The sequence below is a fragment of the Triturus cristatus genome, chromosome 3_1 (assembly GCF_964204655.1).
Source record: "Triturus cristatus chromosome 3_1, aTriCri1.1, whole genome shotgun sequence".
Lineage (NCBI taxonomy): Eukaryota > Metazoa > Chordata > Amphibia > Caudata > Salamandridae > Triturus > Triturus cristatus.
The window spans coordinates 950,724,541-950,747,786 of NC_140583.1; the positions used below are offsets into that span (position 1 = coordinate 950,724,541).

Consider the following 23,246-nt stretch of genomic DNA (forward strand, 5'->3'; position numbering starts at 1 on the left):
ATTTTTGCTGCGCAACCACAGCTCCCCGTCAGAAAAAGTAAACACCACATTATAAATAAATAGTGCTCCTGGGAAGTAGCCTACCTGCAAACTCAATAAAAAGAAGACTGCAACACACTCTGTTATTTTACCGCCATGATTTGTACACCCCACGCCAATATAAATGGCCCTTAAAATATATCGAGTTAATAGTGTTCCTACCCTCCCCACTACTACTTTGTTTTCCCGTACTCCATTGACGTGCGTCACAAAATGGTTCACAACAGTGAACCGTTCACAGCCAATAATGAGCAAACTTGTGCTCGGAACACTGTAGCCAATAAAATGTCCATGGTGTTCCGCAGAGGGGAGTGAATCGCTGCCAACACTTCTACTTTCAATGGTTTACAGCCAATGAACATTAAGCTTAAGAAGGTCCTGCTTGGAACACGTTACCCAATTGGATGTCCCTAATGCTCCGCGGAGGGGGAGGGAATCGCTGGCAACACTTCTACTTTCAATGGTTTACAGCCAACGAACATGAAGCTTGGGAAGGTCCTGCTTGGAACATGTCAGCCAATCAGATGTCCCTGCTACTCCGCGGACGGGGAGGAAATGGCTGGCAACACTTCTACTTTCAATGGTTCGCAGCCAATGAACATTAAGCTTGGGAAGGTCCTGCTTGGAACATGTCAGCCAATCAGATGTCCCTGCTACTCCGCGGAAGTGGAGGAAATGGCTGGCAACACTTCTACTTTCAATGGTTCGCAGCCAATGAACATTAAGCTTGGGAAGGTCCTGCTTGGAACACGTCAGCCAATCAGATGTCCCTGCTACTCCTCGGACGGGGAGGAAATGGCTGGCAACACTTCTACTTTCAATGGTTCGTTGCCAATGAACATTGAGCTCGTTGTTGGAACACCTCAGCCAATTAAACGTTAATTTTGTTCCGTGCACAGGGACAGAACACGCCCTCCCACATAATGTCACATTTTGTCTAAGAAAGTGACACTGTTCATGATAAAAGTGAACACCGCATTATAAGTTAACATTACTGCGCATTATATTAAAGGAAAGCTGCAATACGGCGCATTGTTATTTTCCCAATATGATTTACACAGCCTACTGAATATTGCCGCAATACCGCACATTCACACTACCCGTGTGTGCACCCTACACACTGCTAGCCGCAATACGGCGCATTGTTTTCCCGACGGGATTTCCAGAGCCTACGCAACCTTGCCGCAATACCGCGCACCGTTGTTCTGCGGACGTAATTTCCACGGCCTACACAACAACATTCAAACTCCCTGCCTCTGCACCGTACAGACTGCTTAAACTAAGACCACAGTGTTCCTACTATACCCTCTAATACAATTATTCTCTTTTTTTCCACCCTAAGTGTAATAAAAGTCTCTTATTTCCATCGGTTACAGAAATGACGAGTAACGGCAAAGTTCAACTGGAGTAGAAGTTTATTCATCTTCACAGCTCCATGTACAAACATCAATGCCCTAACGTTTCCCCTAACGCTCACCACCACCCAAGCTCCAGTGTTCAAAACACAACACTCCGCGTGGTCTCCACGAGCAAGATACAAGATTGCTCATGGACACCACGCGCCATGAACAGGATACCAAACCACACAGTAGAATATGTATACAACACATCTCCCCCCCTTTTTTTTTCCATTTTATTATTTAATAAACGAATCCATAATATAATCTTTAAACCTTCCCGGACAATGGTGTTCACGTTTTCCTCTAGAAAAATCCCTTCTCCAATGAGAACAACCTGGTTGTTGATCATACCTCATTTCATTGTGCACATTATCCAATCGTGTGTCATTTGAAACATGCCTAAATGAAACGTCATTGCTTACATCATCTAAACACATGTCATTGGATACATTCCCAGATGGTTGTATAGGACCCTTAAACACAGATACTCTGTTCAAATTCCAAACACTTCCACCCTCTATTCTCACCGCATTACTGAAAACTTGTACAACCCTTTTTGGATCTGACCAGCTTTGGGAGCCCTTAAGGACATTCTCTTTCTTCTTTATGCGAACCAAATCACCAACTCCAATTTCTTGTGTGCTCATTGAACCTCGCTTCTGGTCCATAACTTCTTTCATTTTTTTTTATACTCATTGACCCTTTGTCTAACTATATTATAATCAATAGCAATCAACTTCTTGTCATCCATACCTTTCTTTAACCACCACGGAACCAAACAAGTACTGGGTTTCCGTCCTCTCAAAAGCTCAAATGGGCTGATTAAAGTTACCGAATTAGGAGACGTCCTATATGCTAGTAGCATGGACTGTAAGGCATTGCTCCAATTAAGTCCACCCTTAATAGCAAGTTGAATCGCTACATTCACCACACGATTAAAACGTTCCACCTGACCATTTGACTCTGGATGGAAGACTGAAATTCTCCTATGAGTTATGCCACATTTCCCAAAAAATGACTCCATTTCTCTGCTAATAAACTGGGGACCATTGTCTGTGACAATCTCCTGTGGAATGCCTTCCCTACAAAATATGCTATCAAGAAATTCAATAACACTTTGCGACGTAACTTCCTTGACCATCTTGATTTCAGGCCACTTTGAAAAATAATCAATGAAAACAATTCCAAAACATTTATCCTTGGGCAAAACATGAAATGGACCAATGATGTCGAGCCCTAGTTTCCTCCATGGCCCAACAGGATACTCCACAGGACAAGATTCAACTCTTAGAGGCACCGCAGATTTATCGCTATTCGAACATTTGTCACATTTGCGTACAAAATGTTCAACAGCAGAATCAATACCAGGCTACCAAAATGCTTCCCTTATTCGCCTTCTAGTAAACGAAACTCCTAAATGTCCCTCATGACCAATTTCCATAATGGTGTTCCTAAGAGAAAAAGGAGGAATTATTCTGTCCATTCTCATAACCAACCCGTTCTCAAGAGCTAATTCATCATGAATCTTGGAATAGCTCATCATATCACCAGATAACTTCCTTACTGCCGGCCAACCTTGCACAATGTAATTCATAACATTGTTCAATTCATTATCGTTTCTCATTGCTTCCATCCAAACATTCTCATCTAGAATCGCCTTATCACCATGTATAAGATTGATATCATGTGTCGTGAAAGCGACCTCACAATCATCCTCTTGATAATCCTTATCACTATCCAGAGGTAACCTGGACATGCAATCCGCATGCATATTCGCTTTCCCCTGGACATATTCAATGTGAAAGCGAAAAGATTGTAATCTTGATGACAGTCTAGCTAACCGCGCAGACATGGATCTACCACCACCAGGAGACATTAGGAATACCAATGGTTTGTGATCAGTTTTTATTATGAAATCAGTCCCCCACAAGAAACTTCTAAAATGTTCTGCTCCCCATACGCAAGCAAGTAACTCTCTTTCAATGACTGAGTAGTTCCTCTCTGCATCTCTCAAAACCCTGGACGCATATGCTACAATCCATTCACTGGAATTATCTTTCTGTAGTAAAACACCACCCAGACCTAGATAACTTGCGTCTACCATAACTATGCATTTTTTCCCTGTAACAAATGGTCTTAAACAAGGTGCATTAACTATAAATGCCTTCAATTTCCCAAAAGCCTGTCATGTCACTTGTCCACACAAATTTTGCATTTTTTTTCAACAAACACCTGAACGGTTCAGTCTTCATAGAATAATTAGGAATGAATTTAGCATAAAATTCAATCAATCCAAGAAAAGCAACCAACTGTTCTTTCGAGGTCGGTAGAGGAGCATTGGTAATGCTCTCAATGTGCTTATGTTTTGGTTTAATTCCCTTCCCACTGATAGTGTGTCCTAAATATTCCACTTCCTTTGCTTTTATTTTGCATTTATCTAACCGAAGAGTGAGGCCTTTTTTTGCTAAAGCTGCAATGACGTTATGCAAGTACTTATCATGCTCCTCATCATTCTTCCCATAAACCAAAATATCATCATGGAAAGCGATGGCCCCTGATAGCCCTTCTAGAGTTTCTTTCATCAACCTCTGGAAAACAGAAGCAGCACTAGCCAACCCAAATGGCATACGACGATACCTGAATAGACCTTCTGGTGTGATAAACGCCGTATAATTTTTTGAGCTGTCAGAAAGGGCTACCTGGTGGTACGCGCTTGCCAAATCAATACAGGAGAATACTTGCGCATCAGATAGGGTGGAAACCATCTCATGCAAATTAGGAAGAGGATGTGCATCTACCCAAATAACCCGGTTCAAACTGCGCAAGTCCACACATAATCTGAGTTCCCCTGAGGATTTGACTGAAATCACGATGGGAGAAACCCACGGGGAAGATTCTATTGGTTCAATAATGCCATCATTGCAAAGATTTAACAAATTCTTCAATTTATCTCTGTATGACAACGGCACATTTCTTACTTTTTGACGTACAGGAATGGCATTCTCATGGAGTTTAATTTCATGTTCAAACCCTTCGTATTTCCCAAGCTTCCCACTGAAAACACTAGGGAATTCCTTAATGAGCTCATCCACAATGACCGACCCATGGTGAACTTCAGGGTCAACAACAAAAACAGGAGGATTAGCTCTGGGATCAAGTTTGATGCTTAATTTGTGTTGATGTGGCCACCCTAAAAGTGATTTTCCTGACTTTGCCACATAAATTTTACTGAAAGTGTGGCGTCCTGCGAATTTTATATTCGCATAAAAATAGCCAATTAAATCAATTTTGTGCCCTGTATAACCCCCTGGAGAGACATCAGGATCAATAAGTTCCCTTTTAGGCCAATTTTCATGAAAAACCTTCAAAGAAATGATAGAATACCAAGCACAAGAATCAACCAAGAATCTCAAAAAAACGCCATCAACACTGATGAGACAGGAAGGAAATTAATTTCATTTTCATCATTTTCATAGGGCGTTTCATAATCATCTGAAAACTGTATGTAATTTACTTTCTTTGTGGCTGTTTTGCAAAACCTACTGAAATGACCTTTCTTATTACATTTAGAACAAACTTTCTCAATAGCTGGACAGCCTTTAAAATTTGCTAGATGACTGTTGCTTCCGCACCTAAAACAAAGTAATAATGAATTATGTCTTTCAACCCTAGAATTTGGATACTTAAATTTGTTCCCATTTTTTGCAAAATTTTCAGATCTTGGAGTGACATTTTTTTTTAGTTTGTCACCATCTTTTAACTCTTTGTTGACACTGAATACATCTGTTTTTTCATTGCCTCTAATTTCTTTCACGAACTCTTCAGAATGTTCAATGGATTTTGCAATGTCAATAGCTGCATTTAATGACAAATCAGATGTGGACCATAGTTTTTCCTGAACTTTCTTGATGTTTGTGCGCATTAAAATTTGATCTCTCAGTACTTGTTCGTATGATATATGTTCAAATTTACAGGATGCTGCCAAAGACCTGAGTGCTGAGACATAATCTTCAATAGATTCATCGCTGCGTTGTTTACGGGAGTAGAAAATAAATCTTTCCATCACTACATTTTTCTTTTTCCCAAAACGTATGTTAAGCTGTGTCGAAGCATACTGGTAGGCATTAATTCTCCCAGGACTAATTAGCGCAGGTAACGTTTTAAATTCTTTTAGACCAAATCCACCTAAGCAATGTTTTAATAATGACAATTTCCTTTCTGGTTCGCAATCATCACCTTCTAAGACCTCCACATATGCCAAAAATACTGGTTCCCATACTTCCCATGGCATGGGAGGATCGCCAGATGATGATAGAAATGAGGGAGGCGGTACAATACCAGACATGTTGCACTATAAGCAATAAGATGAACTATAAATTTGATATGCAAAATAGTTATTATTTTCTAAATAAGACAATAAAACTTATGGCACAAAAGTTATTGTAACTCACAAATTGTTTGTCGATCTTGTAGATTATTTCCCATTAATGTGACCAATTAATCACACCCAAAAGGGAACACATCCTCTGAGATACGTTCAACCTTCCTTTCAGTAAACTAAAACTGACTTAAAACACGTGAATGTTGTGATGAATCAGGCAGTCCCGGTTTCTGTGTTGAATCAGGCAATCCGGAAACAAGGCTGTGTTTGCAATCCTAAAAAACACGACGTGACGCGATGATACGATGCGCGCATGCGCATTGACGTTGGGAAAGGAATCAGAGTCGAAAGAAAGCAGGTCCGAAATTCCTTTCCAATGGTGAGTGAAACCACTCGTTTTTGCATCAATTTCCCATGAAATCTCTGCTGCTTCCTCTCCGCTGACCAACCGCTTCCTTATTGCGTTTCTCCCAACGATTCAAAACTGTACTCCGTGAACGTCAAATGGTCTCTCCTGTTGAGTGCTCGTTGAAAGGCTGCAGAATCACCCCTTGTAATCCAACGACTTGAAATGTATTCATTAAAAATTGATAATGCTGTCCTTTTCGAAATCTTCCTTCCGATGTCAGTTTCAGACGGCGTTAAATCAAAATTAATCCTTTTACATTTTTTCGCTCAAATATGCATGAGCGGGTCCGTGCCCGATCGTCGCCAATGTAAGAAAAGTCTCTTATTTCCATCGGTTACAGAAATGACGAGTAACGGCAAAGTTCAACTGGAGTAGAAGTTTATTCATCTTCACAGCTCCGTGTACAAACATCAATGCCCTAACGTTTCCCCTAACGCTCACCACCACCCGAGCTCCAGTGTTCAAAACACAACACTCCGCGTGGTCTCCACGAGCAAGATACAAGATTGCTCGTGGACACCACGCGCCATGAACAGGATACCAAACCACACAGTAGAATATGTATACAACACTACGCCTTTCAACTTAGTCACAAAATGGCTGCCAACACTTCCTAGTTTGAACAGTTCAGTTCACAGCCAATGAGCCGCACGCTCGTGCTCGTAACGCCTTAGTCAATCAGATGTCAGAATTCTCAAATATCGATATCTATACATTTTGATATTTCTCTAAAACTACTGAATGGATTTACACCATTTAAACAAAAGCGTGCTTTCTGGACCAAGACCTTTCTCCCTGCCAAATTTGGCGTAATTCAGTTCAGCAGTTTGACCTGTAGCCTTGTCTAAAGTTTCCTATGGAAATTGCATTGAGAAAACTCGCTTTGGGACCCCCCCTTTTTCTCAGCCCCCCCTTCACGAATCACCCCCAAACTTTCAGGATAGGAGCTGTCCTAAAAAGAGGAACTTTTTGGAAAATTTCGTAAAGATTCGTCAAACTACGCCAAAGTTATTAGCAAATCAAAAAATGCTTTTCCTATGGAAACTAGTTCCTAATTATAACTATCTACTGGCGACCGCCAGTAGATAATATATATATAGATATATGTATATATAGCTATATATATATTACCTACTGGTGGTTGCCAGTAGGTAGATATAGTTAGGACCTATTTTCCATAGGAAATCCGCAACATTCTATTTGGAATAACGTTGGTGCCGATTGACGAATCTTCGTGAAATTTTCCAAACTTTTGGCCAGCTTCGGTCCGCTCCTATCCTGAAAATGTCACGGTGATTCGTCAAGCGGGGGCCGAGAAAAAAGCGGGGTCCCAAAACGCGTTTTCCCCATGCATTTTCCCATAGGACCTGTTGACGCAGCTACAGCCCGAACTGCTGAACGGAATTACACCAAATTTGGCAAAGAGGTAGTCCTCAGTTCAGACTCGTGCCTTTTGCTTAAATGGTGTAAATCCGTTCAGTAGTTCCTGAGAAAATTAGAGTTAAAAAGATAGATATATATATGGCCTCGGAGGATCCGCGCACCCTCCTCGCACCCAGTGCGCACCCTGCCGTGCACGAGCTGTATTCTAATTGGCTGTCAACACTACAGATCAGGAAGTGTTGGCAGCAATCAGGCACAAGAAACCTAAAAACACAAAATCAGAGCGAATTTCGGCCGAAAATAAAAAAAATTTGTGCTGAATATTCTAATTTGCCCCCGGCGGAAAAATCCCGGGGGCATAATTTAAAAAGTGGGGGGGTCCCAATCCCCCCCACACTGCCCCGGGGACCGCCACCCCCCGAGGCAACTTGTACATGTTGTAGGGGGGCCATGCGGCCCCCCCCCTGGAGCCTTGTATTGGCCCTGGGGACCGCCACTCCCCAGGGCCGGCTACTGCAAGACACTGCTGTTTGCAATGGCAGGGCAGGAGCCTCCCGGCTCCCACCCTGCCATTGCAAACTGCTTTGCTTCATTGAAGCGAGAGCAGAGAAACCTGCTCTCGCTTCAATGAAGCAAAGCAGATTGCTTTTCCACAAGGGGAGCAGCATGTTAGCACATGCTGCTCCCCATGTGGAAAAGTAATAATGGCGGCTTCCGCAGGAGGCGGGGAGCCGGCTGGGACCGTGGGGGGATTGGGTACCCACCCACGGTCTCCAACGAGAGGCCAGGCCCCGGGGGATGGGGTCCCAGGGGCTAGAAGTAGCCCAGGAGGGGGGCCACGCGGCCTCCCTCCCCCATTAAATAAAAAATTAAATAAAAAATAATTCATTAAAAAATGGCCGGCCCCGGGGGATGGGGTCCCCGGGGCCTTAAAGTGGCCCGAGGAGGGGGGCTACACTGCCCCCTTCCATAAAAAATGTTTTTATAAAAGCCCATGCCCCAGGGAATTGGGGTCCACGGGGCAAATTATGGCCTCGGGAGGGGGGCCATGCCGCCCCTTCCCGATTTCTTTTTTCCAAAGATAAAAATTGGGGTCAGGCCCTGGGGGATGGGGTCCCCAGGGCCAAAAAAATAGAAAAAGAAGGGGGCCAAACAACCCCCCTTTTACAAAAAAGAAGGGAAAAAAAACGGGATCGGGCTGGAGGCCACGCCCCCTCCTTACACCACTCGTCCCCTGGCGCGTTTGCAGAGGGGGAACTAATTAACCTTGAATACTGGGGGTCCCTGGGGGCCAACTAGCCCACAAGGAACCTCCAGTATGCGCCAGGGGGCTGCGTTGCAGAGAGGTGTAATGAGGCCACGCCCCTTTTTACACCTCTCTGCAATGCAGCTCCGTGGCGCTTACTGGAGGTACCTGGTGGCCTAGTTGGCCGCTAGTGGACCTCAGGATTCAAGGGGACTTAATCCCCCAACTTAAAACACGCCACGGGGCGCGTTGCACAATGGTGAAGATAGGGGGCAAGGCCTGAGGTGATACAGTGCAAACACGCCCAGTGGCGCGTTTTAATTTGGGGAATTCATTCCACTTCAATCGAGAGGTCCCCTAGGGGCCAACTAGCCCACCAGGTACCTCCAGGAAGCGCCACGGGGCTGCGTTGCAGAGTGTTGTAAAAAGGGGCGTGGCCTCAACACCTCTCTGCAATGCAGCTCCCTGACGCATACTGGAGGTACCTGGTGGGCTAGTTGGCCCCCAGGGTACCGCAGGATTGAAGAGGAATGAATTCCCCAACTTAAAACGCGCCACAGGGCGTGTTTGCACACGTCACCTCAGGCCCCGCCCCCTTCCTTTACCATTGTACAAATATTCCTCTAAAATCAGCCAAACTACGAATTCCGATTTGCTCACCTGTTATCAGGAGAGAACCCAGGGCTGCATCTTTTAGACCAGCACTGACCCTGAAAAATAATTCTAAGCGTACCCTCCAGTATCTTGTATTTCCTTCCATAGGAATCCATTGTGTTGTTTTCAGCAGAAAAGTTTCTAAGTGTCCATTTTTGAAACTTACAAATATTCCTCTAAAATCAACCGAACTACGAATTCCGATTTACTCACCTGTTATCAGGAGAGAACCCAGTGCCTCATCTTTTAGACCAGCACTGACCCTGAAAAGTAATTCTAAGCGTACTTACCAGTAACTTGTATTTCTTTCCATAGGAATCCATTGTGTGGTTTTCAGCAGAAAGGTTTCTCTGAAAGGTTACTTACATGTGTGTGGTTTTCACGAGCACCTGAAGCTACAGCATCGAGCTCTATAACTGCTGAAACCGATGCCACGGCTCTCAGCCAGCGAAGGGGGGGGGGGGGAGGGGCGGTCTACAGCAGACACTGTGCGAACACGCCTGAAACAGCAGCCACGCCCTGCATCACACCGTGCGACTCCTTCTCAAATCCTGCGCCTTTGCAAACCTAGGAACAGCAACAGGCTGTTGTTTATTGTGCAAACATAGCTTGCATTCCCGAAACCTGTGCTGGGACAACAATGTTAATATACCGCACTTAATACCAAGAGGTGGCTTTGAGGTGCTGTAGTGTCAGGCTGTGTGCACCAATGGGGCGGAGTGGCAGGGACAGGATTCACAAGTGAGGGGCCGTGGCCGACTAGATCTGACCCTTGTCAACATAAACAGGAGAAACGGACATCCCTTAAGGTCGCAGGTCGGTGGAATGGATTTCCGGCCTGTCCTTTTTAAGGGCACCACATATTTCCCTTTGTCATCCTAAAGGTCAGCGTCATCCCAGCAGAAATCTATGCAGACCTCTGGAATGTTGTGTGTTAGGGAGACATGAAACGTGTACATGCCTGACGTCAGTGGCAGGTACATGCGGTGCCCATACAGCTCAAGCCGTTGCATCCACTGGTGGCCCTAGGGCAGCACCTATAACTACGCCATAGTGCTTGAAGCTTGCTGTGGTGACGTGTGATCACAGAGTTGTTGTTACCCAGGTCCGAGTGCTGCCTGCCTACTATGACTTTATACCTGCAACGATGACGTGTCCTGCTAGCCTTAAACTCACACCTCCAACGCCATAGGGCCTTCATCACCCCCTCCCCCATCAACACCATTCCTCCCTCACCCCCACCAGGTCCACGCCCTTACAGGAACCTCCTTAATGCAAGATGAGTATCAAGTGACTGACGTCCAAGAGCTAATTCGCGACCTCTCTGCCGCTCGTTGCACGTCACACAGACCTGGCTCAACAAGCCCTCTCTTCCCTTGATATCTTAAACATGCCTTCATCACACCCCCTCATCAGCAGCCCTGGAGAGCTTGTGCAGCTATTGACCTGTCTCTGGCCTGCCCTGTGCAGCAAAAAATGAGCGCCCCTGGTGGACTTGCACCCTCTCTCTGCCCTGCATATTAACTGGTTCTGCAATACGTATTCTTCGTAGGGCAAGAATGTGATTATAAAGCCAAGATAGAGGCGCTATAGAAGTATATAAAATAATATACACACACACACTGCAAGGAGTGGCCGTCCTGCTGCGCCTGCTATTGGCATTGTTAATAACAATACGTTTTATTTATGTTTCAAAAACCAAAAGATAAATAAAAGGCCTTGTCACTTACAATGCCAATAGCTGAAACTCGCGTAAACGCGAGACCTGTTGCATTACAAATGCTTTTTTTAATTTTGGGGAAGTGTCAGGACACTCCTCCACAGGCCCGGTTCTAGCGGGTGGGCCAGGCCCACCCAAAGATGAGCCTGGCCCACCCAAACAGGAGCCTTGGCCCTCGCAGTGAGGGCTTGAAGGCAGGCGCGCAAAGCACACGTCGTGCGTGTCAGCCCGGGCCGAGACAGCTTCCCGGGCGCGCACACACACACAGACAGTTATCGCAGCCGCACCCGAGTTCTTCACAGGTCTTTAAAAGACCATTTATATGTTAACAAGGCTTTGTTTATTTTTTCACCCCTTCATCTCCACATGGCAAAGGCGACAATGTTCTGCTGCGTGGATATTTCTTTTTCTATGCAGCACAGGAGAAAATAAGTTTGTTTATTCCTATTCACATTTCCTGACCCCTGCAGCTGCTTATCACATCAGGCTCTGACACAAAGTTTGACTAATGGAGTAGGTAACAGAATGTGTTACTTTTTGTTTTTCTTTTTAAAATCTGCACAGGCCCAGCAGGACACATACCTTGTGTATGTTTCATTTAAACAGTTTTTATTATTATCGTGGCTGATGCAGGACAACAATAGAACAATAAAAAATTGCCCAGATAACGCTGGTGATTAATGATCCTGCTGGAGAGCAATAACTTGTCTGTTAGTAGTTTTTAAATGCAGATGAACTGTATTTTATGTGGAAGCTCAGTGGGTTACTGTCTTTGTCACAGAGATCCTTGTGTTACTTGCAGTTCAGAAGTTACAATCCTAACATAGGACAGTGACCAATGAACTTTCACTAAAGAGCTGCATGCAAACCTGAATGGTATAGTTAGAACTTTGCTTTTTTTGTTTTGTGATACAGTTAGAACTTCCACAGTCTTTCATACTTCTAATGTTGCTAAAATGAGTATGTTTGGGCAGATATACATTTTTATCAGTAAAGCTGACCCCCATGGAATACTCTTTAAATCCTAAGGTTGTGTTTCCCCAGACCAAACCCTCTTAAAATATACTGCCCACCAGTATGGATGACATGTGATTCATACACCTTGTAATCCTCATTGGCTTATGTGACACTCCCTGTAGACTGATTTACATACTTGTGTGATTCATTGTCTCTGTATAATGTGTGCGTGGTGTAAAGTACTGACACACACTACACTGATATGAGTAGCGCTGTACAACAAATGAAATGCATATGAGAGAGGGGCTACCTAAAGATGAGGGGCACTGTTGGAGGGTGGCAGTGAGGGAATCCGATGAGGAGGTCAATAGGGGGAGGGGTTATGGAGCAATGAGGGGCACTGTTGGAGGGTGGCAGTGAGGGAATCCGAGGAAGAGGTCATGGGGCGGAGGGGGGAGATAGGGAGAGATGAGGGGCACTGCTGGAGGGTGGCAGTGAGGGAGTCTGAGGAGGAGGTCATGAGGAGGATGGGCTACAGAGAGATGAAGGCACTAGTGGAGGGTGGCAGTGAGGGAATCCGAGGAGGCAGTCAATAGGGGGGGCCATGGAGTGATGAGGGGCACTGTTGGAAGGTGGTAGTAAAGGTTATTTATGGAAAAAGAGGTTATTGGTGGGGCGCCAAAAAAGACTTTCGCATCAGCGCTGAAGCCGGTCCTGTCATGGCCTTTCTCTTTTTGTTTAATTAGCAGTCGGGTCATAAGGGCTACTGTGGAACATACTTTAAAGAGCGTGCTAATTATATTTACCGCTATATTCAATGTTTTAAGGTGATTTTACTAATGTTTTTACTGGGAAAAATGAAAGTGGAGCCTGATGGTGCCTGATATGGGGCTGGGGCCCCAGGTCAGCTGTGAGATAAGGTGCACTGGAGAGGAGTAGTGGATAATCAAGCCTGTAAGGGAGTGCGTTGCAGAGTCCGGGGTCAGGTGGAGGTAGTAATGAAGAGGGATTCTCCCTGAAGACTCGCACAGAGGGAGCCTGAGTAGTGTCACTTGCCTGATACACCCACATCAGAAACCTCCTCTTCTCATCAAAGGAACATTACACGGAAAAAACACTTTTTGAGAGATTTGGAAAAGAGTGCGTTTTACTGGGCCTTGTAAGACTAAGAAGAGATAAAGGAGGGGCCCGAAGCAGCCCTGCCTAGACATATATTGCGACAAATTGAGACCGCAGTGGCCCACCCAAATGCACCCTTGGGCCACCTAAATAAAAATTCCTGGACCCGGGCCTGCTCCTCCAAAAACCGGGACCGTCCAGGGCGTCTGGTAACCCTACTCTAGTGCGCCCCTGTAAGCATGTGTCCGTTATTTTCATAGCATGTGTGCTCAGTGCCCCCAATTTTAAACACCCCTACTAACTGCTCTTGCCCCCATTAAACACAGGATCACAATTCTTTGTTAGTATAATACGCTTCGACCTCTGCTTCCAACGCAATATCAAGGTTCATTTACCCCCGGGATCAGGCACATTAGTATGCATAACAGTCTCGCGAACACGTACAGCTTCTCCAGTCAGTGACAACACGCACCAGTACGATAAACACTCATCTGGTGACGATCTGGACTCTTCTTCCGTAACACTTCCCCCCCCATCTATCCACTCGCTGCACTGCTGTACGTCACACTTAGCCAATCAGAATCCAAGGCCTCGTAATGCCTCTCTTAGCCTCAGTCACAGGAGGGCGGGGTTTGAGGCTGGAACTGCGCAGGTGCCTTGACGTACGGTCACGTGAGTCTCCAGTTCCGACGTCCGCGGTGCTTCCTAGTTGCCCCTCTAACCTAAATCCAAAGAGGTGCTTAGAGAGGCCTGAGGGCGGACAGCGGTGTCTGGACCAGCGGGATCGCGGACCGGCACCATGCCGCTCTTCGGATCCAACCCCTTCGATCAGGATGTTGGTGAGTGGGTGCGGCGGACATTGGTCTTCCAGCCTGACTCAGGCTCCGGACACCTGACAGGCAGAGGTTGGGGATCCTAGACATGACTTTACGATGTCCACGGTTTCCCGGAAGTGACAGTCCCAAATAGCAAAGAATTAGTAGCTCCGTAACCCACCTACTACCAGGAATGGCCCTGTCCTTAGCTCAACAGGTATATCCTTGTTTACAGTTGTTATGAACTTAGGCCACTTCTTCACAAATACCCCCATGGTGGAAATGTACATGCCCTAAGCCCCCAGTAAGTACACCGTGAAAACCCATTCACAGAACACAGTAAGAAACCCACCTTTTCGACGGTTGAGTAAAAAGAGCACTGCTGCTTAAGAGTAGTAGTTAACATGAAAGTGTCAGCACTGCCAGGAAAACAGTGAAGCAGCAGAAGCACTGGAGAATAGTACTGTTGCAGCACTTCCACCGGGAAGTATTAAAGTGACAGGTCTCAGTTGGGATCGAAAGATGGACACTCACACAAAGCTTAAAGAAGCCCTTTCGTCACACCATTGAATTACAACAGCAGCAGTAATAGAGTAACAAGCAGGAGTGCTGGCAACTACTCACTGAAACATCACTAATACTTCCAGCTGGTGCAACTCCCATAGCAGTATTGCCATAGAGTACAGTTAAAGCAGCAGTGCTGCCAGCGGCTATCACTACAGCACCATCACAGCCATTACGTATTTTTACAGTTGTAATGATAAGTACTGCAAAGAATCATTGCGGCAAAATACATCTAATTAACATAGTAAATGCAGAGGTACCTATATTTATTATTATGTTTTTGAAAGTAATAGCTAAGTGATGACCCTGTAGGGCAGTAATATTGAGATGGTAAACCTGCTGTCAAGCAGCGTTCGAGCTGCAGCCCTACAATTGAGTATTATTAATGTGACGCACTTTGCAGCCGACTAGTATTAAAGACTTCGCTTTGCTTGTGAAGTGTCTCAAACGGGCAGTCCTACTGGTGAGTAGTGCTGGAGCCGTAGCCCACCAGGAAATGATACTGAGACAGCAGCCCCACTTGCTGATATTGTTGCCACACTAAAGTATACAAAAAAGTGATGGATGGAAGGTTTCAATTATTTTCAGCCACTGAGGTAGCATAATGGGCGAGGTGGAATGCGATGCGGCCTGAGTGATAGCTAGTGGCTGAGATTAATTCAAGCATTCCATCCATCACCGTGTTGTTTTTGACGCTTCAAGTGCCATGGGTATACCCAGACGTGGGTTCCAGGCTCACTGTGCCATCGGAACCAAGCTATACCCGTCTTAAGAGCCAACAACAAGGGCGAGACCAGTCCTGGGTTACTTGTGTTACGGTTCAGGGAGGACCTGGCCTGCCAGTTTGGGCTGGACTGTTCCCATGAGGAGCAGGGTCAAGACTGAAGGGGCATGTTGGACAAAAAACAATGGATTGTAATGCGGCCCAAGGGATTGCCAGTTGCTGAGATTAATTCAAGCATTCCATCCATCACCTTGTTGTTTTTTATATTGTTGCACAGCAGCACTACCAGCAAGAGCTGTTGATGCAGTAGCATATTGAGTAAGCAGTAATGAAGCAACAGGTAATTTAGAAAGTAGTATTGAAGAGAAAGCCCTGCCAACAGGTAGAATTGAAACAGGAACTTTGTTGAGTAGTATTGAAGCTGCAGCCGCAACCCAGGTTGTAAATAGTATGTAAGCAGAGGCCTTCTAGAGAGTGGTATTGAAGCAGCAGCCCTTCAAGAGAGACATTGATCTGTAAGGTCTTTTATATTAACAGATTACCCTAACATATATCATAAATTCAAATACATAGTTTTATTTTTGAGCCCGACTCCATACATTCTCACAAAAAAACCCCATAAAAATGTGTAGACTTACAATGATGTGTGTATAAAATATATTCAAATAAGATTTAAGAATCTAATGTAGCGATGGCCCTGTTCAAAACCTGGAATAGTTTTACTAGTAAAATAAAAACAATGAGCTATCAAATTTCTTTAATTGGTATTTGCATGTTTTGTTAGTACCACTGTTTTAATAACCAGGCAACATAAGATTGCCCATTGTAGAATGGTGATTGAAATGAAATTGGCGATAAATAGGAAGCGGATGTTTAATTTGGGGTGTTTATAGCTATTGATTTTCATGTGCTTGTGTTAATTCTAATATAGTGCTAATTCTCTTGGATATACAAATTCTAGAAATCGGGGAAGAAAGCGGTGCTTGATATCTTTTGGATTAGATGCATGTTGAAGTTGGTTTAACTGAAGAGGAATTTCAGAATGCAAATTTGAGCTAGTCCAGCTTTCCAGACATTGGTAGCTGAGTAGGATAGGGTTTTCTCCTATCACCGACTTGTTGATTTTCGGCAAAACATTTATCAAGTCGGTATTTGCAAACATCACCATATTAGATTTTCCTGAATACAGAAGGCAAATTAATTTGAGCTCTATCTGCGATTCATTTTAAATCTGGTGTTAGTCAAGACATTTTGATTCACTAAAGTTACATGTTTATATACATTTTTATGCTTTCAATCAGCACTCTTCGTCTAACTGGTCTGTTACTGTCATTCTCATTTTTCTTCCATCCACTACAGCATGCAACTTGGTTGGGGCAGTGGGTCAGCCCACTCCAGCCATTGGCTAGCTTCACTGTGAGTGATGGCATTCTGCTCTTTCAGAACTATCCATACAAAACAAATCCTTTCAGTTTGAGGGGCTAATATGGCAGTGTGTGCTTTATTTATTATTTTTTTCTGTTGGTGAGGGCAGTAACTTCTCAAAAACACAGCTTTACAAAAAAAACAGCAAAACAAGCATTGACAAAGTCAAAATGCTGCCAGCTGACACCAGACCTGTGGGGTTTGCCAATGCTTGTTTTCTGTAGTAAGCCATTGAAGACATCAACGTTTACAATATCTGCAGTTCCTGTTTGGTGGGAAGGGAGTGCTGATGTGAAGTATAATTATTTAGTCTAATTTGAAGCCAAATAGTTTGACGAATGTGACTAGGTATGCACCCAGAGGAAAAGGTTTTATTTTATGTCCTGAATAGTCTTACCTAGAATGCACCCAAGCATGCAACCTGGTTTATTTGTCTCTGCATTGCAACTTCATTATTTTAATACCATCCAAAATGTTTAGATTTAAATGAAACTTTACGAATATTTTATTTTGTTTAAAATGTGTAGTTTGTTGACCGTTTATTTGCATTTTATTAGATGAATTCTCGCGTTCCATTTCTGACACGTGGGTTCATCTAGATCAGGGGTCTCCAACCTTTTGTGTAGTGAGAGCTACTTCTGGTCAGTGAAAATCGTCGTGAGCTACTAAATCCCAAGCAACTCGCGCATTTTTCCGAGAGACCTCCCCCGCCCATTTTCATTGACGTTAAGCCTATTTCTTCAGAGCCCATACTGTGGTTTGAACACAATAACACTGAAAGAAAAGACTTTGCATGTGTGCTGTTGGTAAACCGCTAGTTTACTTTACGACCTTTCAATTAATAGCTTCAAAATCAGGACCTATCAATAGCTGTCACTGAAATAATCATTGTAATGCAGCTCAATTAACAAACAAACAGGAACAGAAATCTTACCTTCACTGTGGAACTGTATGATGTCCTCTAATGCTGTGTAATCGGGTAGCCTGGCGGGGGCAGGTGCGAAGAAGTCATTATAGTAGTGAAATAGTCACAGTGTGTGGCAGTCAGCCTGTGCAAAGCTTTGCTGAATCACAATTGATGATGGAGTCTTCTACTGCAGCTTTGACAAGATCGCTGTGTTTTTCAGTTGCCAGATAAGCTGAACTTCAGCTCTGTTTGGATTGGAAAGTAACGATTTTGTCCTCCACTCTTATTGCTCCCTTTACTTTGTAGGAGTGTCAGTAACCCAGGACTGCTGTACAAATTGCTTTGTTCTTATTCAACTATAAAGAACTTTGAAAGATGCTGAAGATTCTTCTCTTTAGCTCTTTTTTTATCTTGATATCAATACAGCAGGCCTCCAGTAAACACTGCTTTTTTGTTATCTTGTGCAGCAAATAAATGTTACATTTAGAAAGGTGCTGAAGATTCTTCTCTCCAACTACTTTTTTCTTGGTGTCTGAAACCCATGCCTGGACTACACATAGCTTTGTTCTTATCTTGTTCAACTACTGTTACTAACAAAAGGAATTTTGAAAGATGCTGAAGATTCCTCTCTATAGCTATCTTTTTTCCTTGATCCCAATAAACCAGGCCTCCAGCAAATACTGCTTTGCTCTTGTGCAGCAAATAAAATGTTGGAAAGGTGCTGAAGATTCTTCTCTCCAGCAACTTTTTCTTGTGTTTGTAAAACAGGCCTGCAGTACAAGTTGCTTTGTTTTTGTTCAATTAATAAAAAATAAAAACTGGGGGCTAAAGATTCTTCTCTGCAGCAACTTTAATCTTGGTGTTCATAATGAAACAGATACCTAGGTTTGGGATTTCACCAGGAACTGTCATTGAACAAGTATTGATTGCAAATGCATTCAAATTATTTCAGTGAGAGACTTGACACTGCATGGTGTCCACTAATACCTTGTAATCTGGGGTGTAGCTTGAGAGGGCAACTCTTATGGAGTCATTTAAATGTTCGTCAGTTAGACGTGTGCGAAACTTAGATTTTATGAAGTTCATATCCGAAAATGCTGATTCACAAAGATAGGTAGAGCCAAATAGGGAAAAAAGTTTCAATGCAGCTGTGTGGATGTTCTTAAACTTTTCAGCATCCACAAGACTCCAGAAATTAATGTCAGATTTCCTTGATTTCAATTCCATGTCATTTTGAAGTGTGACAATCTCCATTTCCATTGTGGCAGAGTCAAGGTTCAAAAGCACACTAATTTTCTCTGAAATGTCACTAACATCCACTTCCATGAAGGGGTTTGAAGTGAACATCACACAGGGCTCCAGTTGGTCAAAATCACTAAATCTGTCACTGAATTCTTGATTAAGCCTCATGAGGAGGCTACTGTATTTTTCTATTTCCAGGACCTCAGCCTCAGCTTTGTTTTCTGAAAGGATTTGGAGCACAGAGGGAAAGTGCTGCATCTTTCTTTTCTGCACATGCTGTATCAAAAGGTTAAGTTTTGATTTAAAACTTTTCACAGAACTTACCATGTTGGTTATTGTCTTGTTTTTGCCTTGCAACTCGTAGTTCAATGCATTTAATTTTTCAGTCACATCTGTCAAAAAAGCTAAATCGAGCAACCATTGAGTGTTTGATAACAGTGTGGTATCTTCATTTCTAGACTCCATAAAAGCTTTGACTTCTGGCAATAGGGAAAGGAATCTTCGCAGTATTTTTCCCCTGCTAAGCCATCGGATTTGAGTGTGCAGTAAAAGGTCACCATACTCGGCTGATAGTTCTTCAAGGAACAATTTGAAGGTTCGGTGCTGCTTGGCCTTTGCACGAATTGAATTAATAATTTTAACAACAGGAGTCATGATATGATCAAACCCCATTACCTTGGCACATATTGCCTGTTGATGTATAATGCAATGGTAGTTCAATAACGGAGGGAAATCTGGATCTGCTTTACAATTGGCAATGAAGCCAGAATGACGCCCTATCATTGCGGGTGCACCATCAGTGGTTATCGCCACTAACTTTTTCAATGGGACATTTTGTTTCACAAAATAATTTTTCACCTCATTGTGAATGTCCGATCCTCTGGTTGTGGTTTTCAAAGGCAACAATGTTAAAAATTCCTCTTTATCAGTAAAATCTTCAAAAACCATTCTAACGAACATTGCCAACTGTGCAATATCGCTTGCATCAACAGATTCATCACATTGAAGAGAAAAATATTTGCATGACTTTAAATCGCGCTCTAACTGCCCTATCATGTTGGTCGATAATGCAGATACCCTTCTTGCCATAGTGTTTGACCCTAACTGCACATCTGAAATGGCAGACATAATTTCAGGGCTATTTTTAAAGTCTTTGAATAAGGAGTTGGCCATTAGAAGCATTGCTTCTTTCACAACGGCTCCATCTGAAAATGTTGCTTTGTGCTTAATCAAGTGATGAGTAACTACAAAGGATGCTTCAGTAGCCGCAGCGGCTTTCTTCGTGGGCTTCGTAAAAAAAGATTGCTGTGTCTGCAATGCAGATTTCAGTTCGTTTACTTTTTGTGACCTCAGGCTGCTTCCTTTAGGGAACTTCCTCTCAAAATGCATGTGCTTGGTTGAAAAATGCCTCTCAACATTGCCCTTTTTTCCCACTGCAACTTTTGCTCCACAGATTAAACATACACAGTTGTCCTTAATTTGTGTAAATAAAAATTCGTTCTCCCACTCTTGATGGAAGTAGTAAGTCTTGCTCTTTGCCCTTTTGGAGGGACCTGGCTCTTCGTCCATGTCCATGATTAGCTGTTAAGGCTGTAAACAAGAGTAAAAATGTTGAGTATGTGTGCCCTACCTATGCTAATAATACTGCAACACAATGCCTCCCCTTTCTTCATCATCACACATGGCAGCACCTTGAAATGCATAAGTTGAATGTGCACTGTACAAAATCTATGAGGCCACACAAAGCCTTTAATGGCCTCATAGATATGGAGGCAAGGCAGTGCAAATCGATGTGCTGCGTTAATCTCTACCTACCGAGTCTACCCCAGCGAGGCGTTCCGTGAGTGGACCATGGGTCCCCCTTCCTGTATATAAAAACTAATCTGTCTGCAACACAGGCACCTTTGCACCATGGCACACGGGGTGCCTGTGTTGGCACTAGGGGGCAGCAGTTTGTGTACCAGGATAGGAATGCATCATTTTATGTTAAAATTTAAATGCAGTGCATTCACTGCCACAACAGTGAGACAAAAAACTAAAGCACAAGCCACAACAGGGACACAACAAAAGCACAAGCCGTGCAAGCGGAGGCCAATGCTTGTCGGAATGGGACAGGAAAGAGGCCCTGGCACCAAATTAGAAGTAACCCCATAAGCCGGGACTGGTGGCTCAGTGCACTAAAGCAGCCACTGCAGGGGCCTTTGTCCGACCTCATGGTCACAGTTTTAAATCCCAGCGGGTCCACTCAGCCTTTCATCCATTTGAGGTCGATAAAATGAGTACCATTGAGTTGGGTAACAATAAACATCTGTTATTCAGTGCCAGGACACCTTCGGGTAATCGTGCGCTTTACAAGTAGACCTGTTATGTTATGTTGTTAATATAGGGCAGGGCGGCAGGCAAATCAAATTGTCCCAGCCATAGAATACTTCTCCACTACAAACACTATACTACAAGTACCTGCAGATACAAAAGAAACTCTGAGTAACTTGGAGACAGAAGGCAATATATGATATAATGATGGTAAAACCTTTGAGCTGATCAAACAAAGCTACCATATCTGAAAAGAAGAGATTAGCTCCCTTACACTGATCATACATGACAGCAAGTTGACTAGCTTTTGCAATTACAGCATGCCTCTGAGCATGACTGGAGTCCCTCCCAGGCCACACCACACCAATGACCCAGCCATGGAAGTGTCACATGGTTTCAGTCCTTATGAGGAAAACATTTTAACACTTGGACGTGATTAGGAACCCTAAAGTTAAACTTACATAAGACATAGCCTCTGAAAGTGCGGAAGGGTCATTGGACAAAGGGACATATTTTGATTGTAGGGAAGCAGACAGGAAGACAACTTTAGACATGAAGAGGTCAGAAAGGCCTGCAAATACAAAGCAGCGATGAGCTGAAAACGAACAGAAAAAGTATTGATTGAAGATGCATGATTTCTCAAAGATGTCGTAGTGTGCTGGAGGCTTCAATGAGATCCTGAATGTTTCTTGTGGGATGGTTTATTATTCTTTAACATCCAGTAGAATTTTACACTGTGCTGTGTTCTCGTTGCAGAAAGTGGAATCTTTAAAACAGGTCTTCCGTTGTGGGGCTGGCACAGGCTCTCCAGATGTCCCTGCTCCACAGACTCAGAGATATCTCGCTACTCTAGAACTGAAGCCCCCTTCTGTGCTGCAACCACGTTTCTCTACTCAGGCTTGCCCCCTGGTCTCCCCACCAAGGCCCTCATCCCGACCCAGAACTACCCATCCTCCATTGTTGGTTTCGGGACGCCCACCCCCACTATCCAGCCTCCAAGAACCTCAGTGTACTCCCTCTTTTCTCAGACATCCGCCTCCAACAACCCCATCTCACTCCCCCTTGGCAGAGGTCTAACCTTCCCATCGCCCAGAGTCCAGCATCCTTCCCTAAAACTGCCCTGCTCCCATGAGCACCACGCCGATTTACAAATCTCCGTACCTAGTAGTAGGGTGACCTACCGTCAGTAAATTTCACGGACCGTCGGTTATATTTAGTTAATTTTTTTAGTTAGTTAGTATGATGTCTGTAAGCAAGGCCCCAAATTACGGACGCCTATCACTTTAAGCTCCTTTTAATTTAGAGTAGACCAGCAGGTCTGGCTGTCATGCTGACGCAGGTAGTATTGTAAAATATCGCAAAAAACCCTGCAACATTAGGTGAGGGCTGCACACATATTTCATATTACTGCAGCGTCACACTTAAATGGGCTGAAGTTGAACAGACTACCTACCATCACCCTGCACTACGAAGGTTGTCCCTCTTCTAACATGGACAACTTTTGCCAATAATCCTCCAAAGTTCCTCTTAGTGCAATAGTGTACCAAAAACAAGACCCTTCTGCTAATTATACCCGGATTTTACTGAGGTTGGCCACCTCCGAGATATTTGGTGAAGTACTGGCCAATTAAGGGCTGGAAATCTAAAAGTATAAAACGGCAGAACTGTCTGGACGCCCACTCTTCCGACCTAGTGCGATCTCACTCCTTGCCCAGTCCTGGAGGACAGGCCCTCTCCCCAGCTGGGGGAGTGAACTGCAGCGCCTTCCTTCATATCTGGAATAGGCAAGACAAGGAGCTTGATTTCAGCACAGACTGGGGCTGAAGACTGCCGCAGAGTATCACCCTACGGCACACTCTCCTTCATCATTAAGGCACTCACTCGTCTGACGCGCGGAAAGCATGTGCAAATACCATCTTTGACTACCTCGACTCCCTCGCCCAGTGGC

The 23,246-nt window shown here is 44.0% G+C and overlaps 1 protein-coding gene across 4 annotated transcripts in view; it reads left to right on the plus strand.

The window, feature by feature from the left end:
* Positions 1–13,929: 13,929 nt before the first annotated feature.
* The window catches only part of STAM2 (signal transducing adaptor molecule 2), a 405,110-nt gene continuing 395,793 nt past the window's right edge, over positions 13,930–23,246 (plus strand). For 2 of the 4 annotated variants that reach the window (XM_085645537.1, XM_085645538.1), the window contains exon 1: positions 13,965–14,340. Coding sequence is in view for 2 of the 4 variants with exons in the window: in XM_085645536.1 (XP_085501662.1) it covers positions 14,108–14,147 (40 nt within the window). In the remaining 2 variants the exon portion in view is untranslated. Of the gene's footprint in view, positions 14,341–23,246 lie in introns of all 4 variants that reach the window. The other 2 variants (XM_085645536.1, XM_085645535.1) reach the window with 2 other exon arrangements.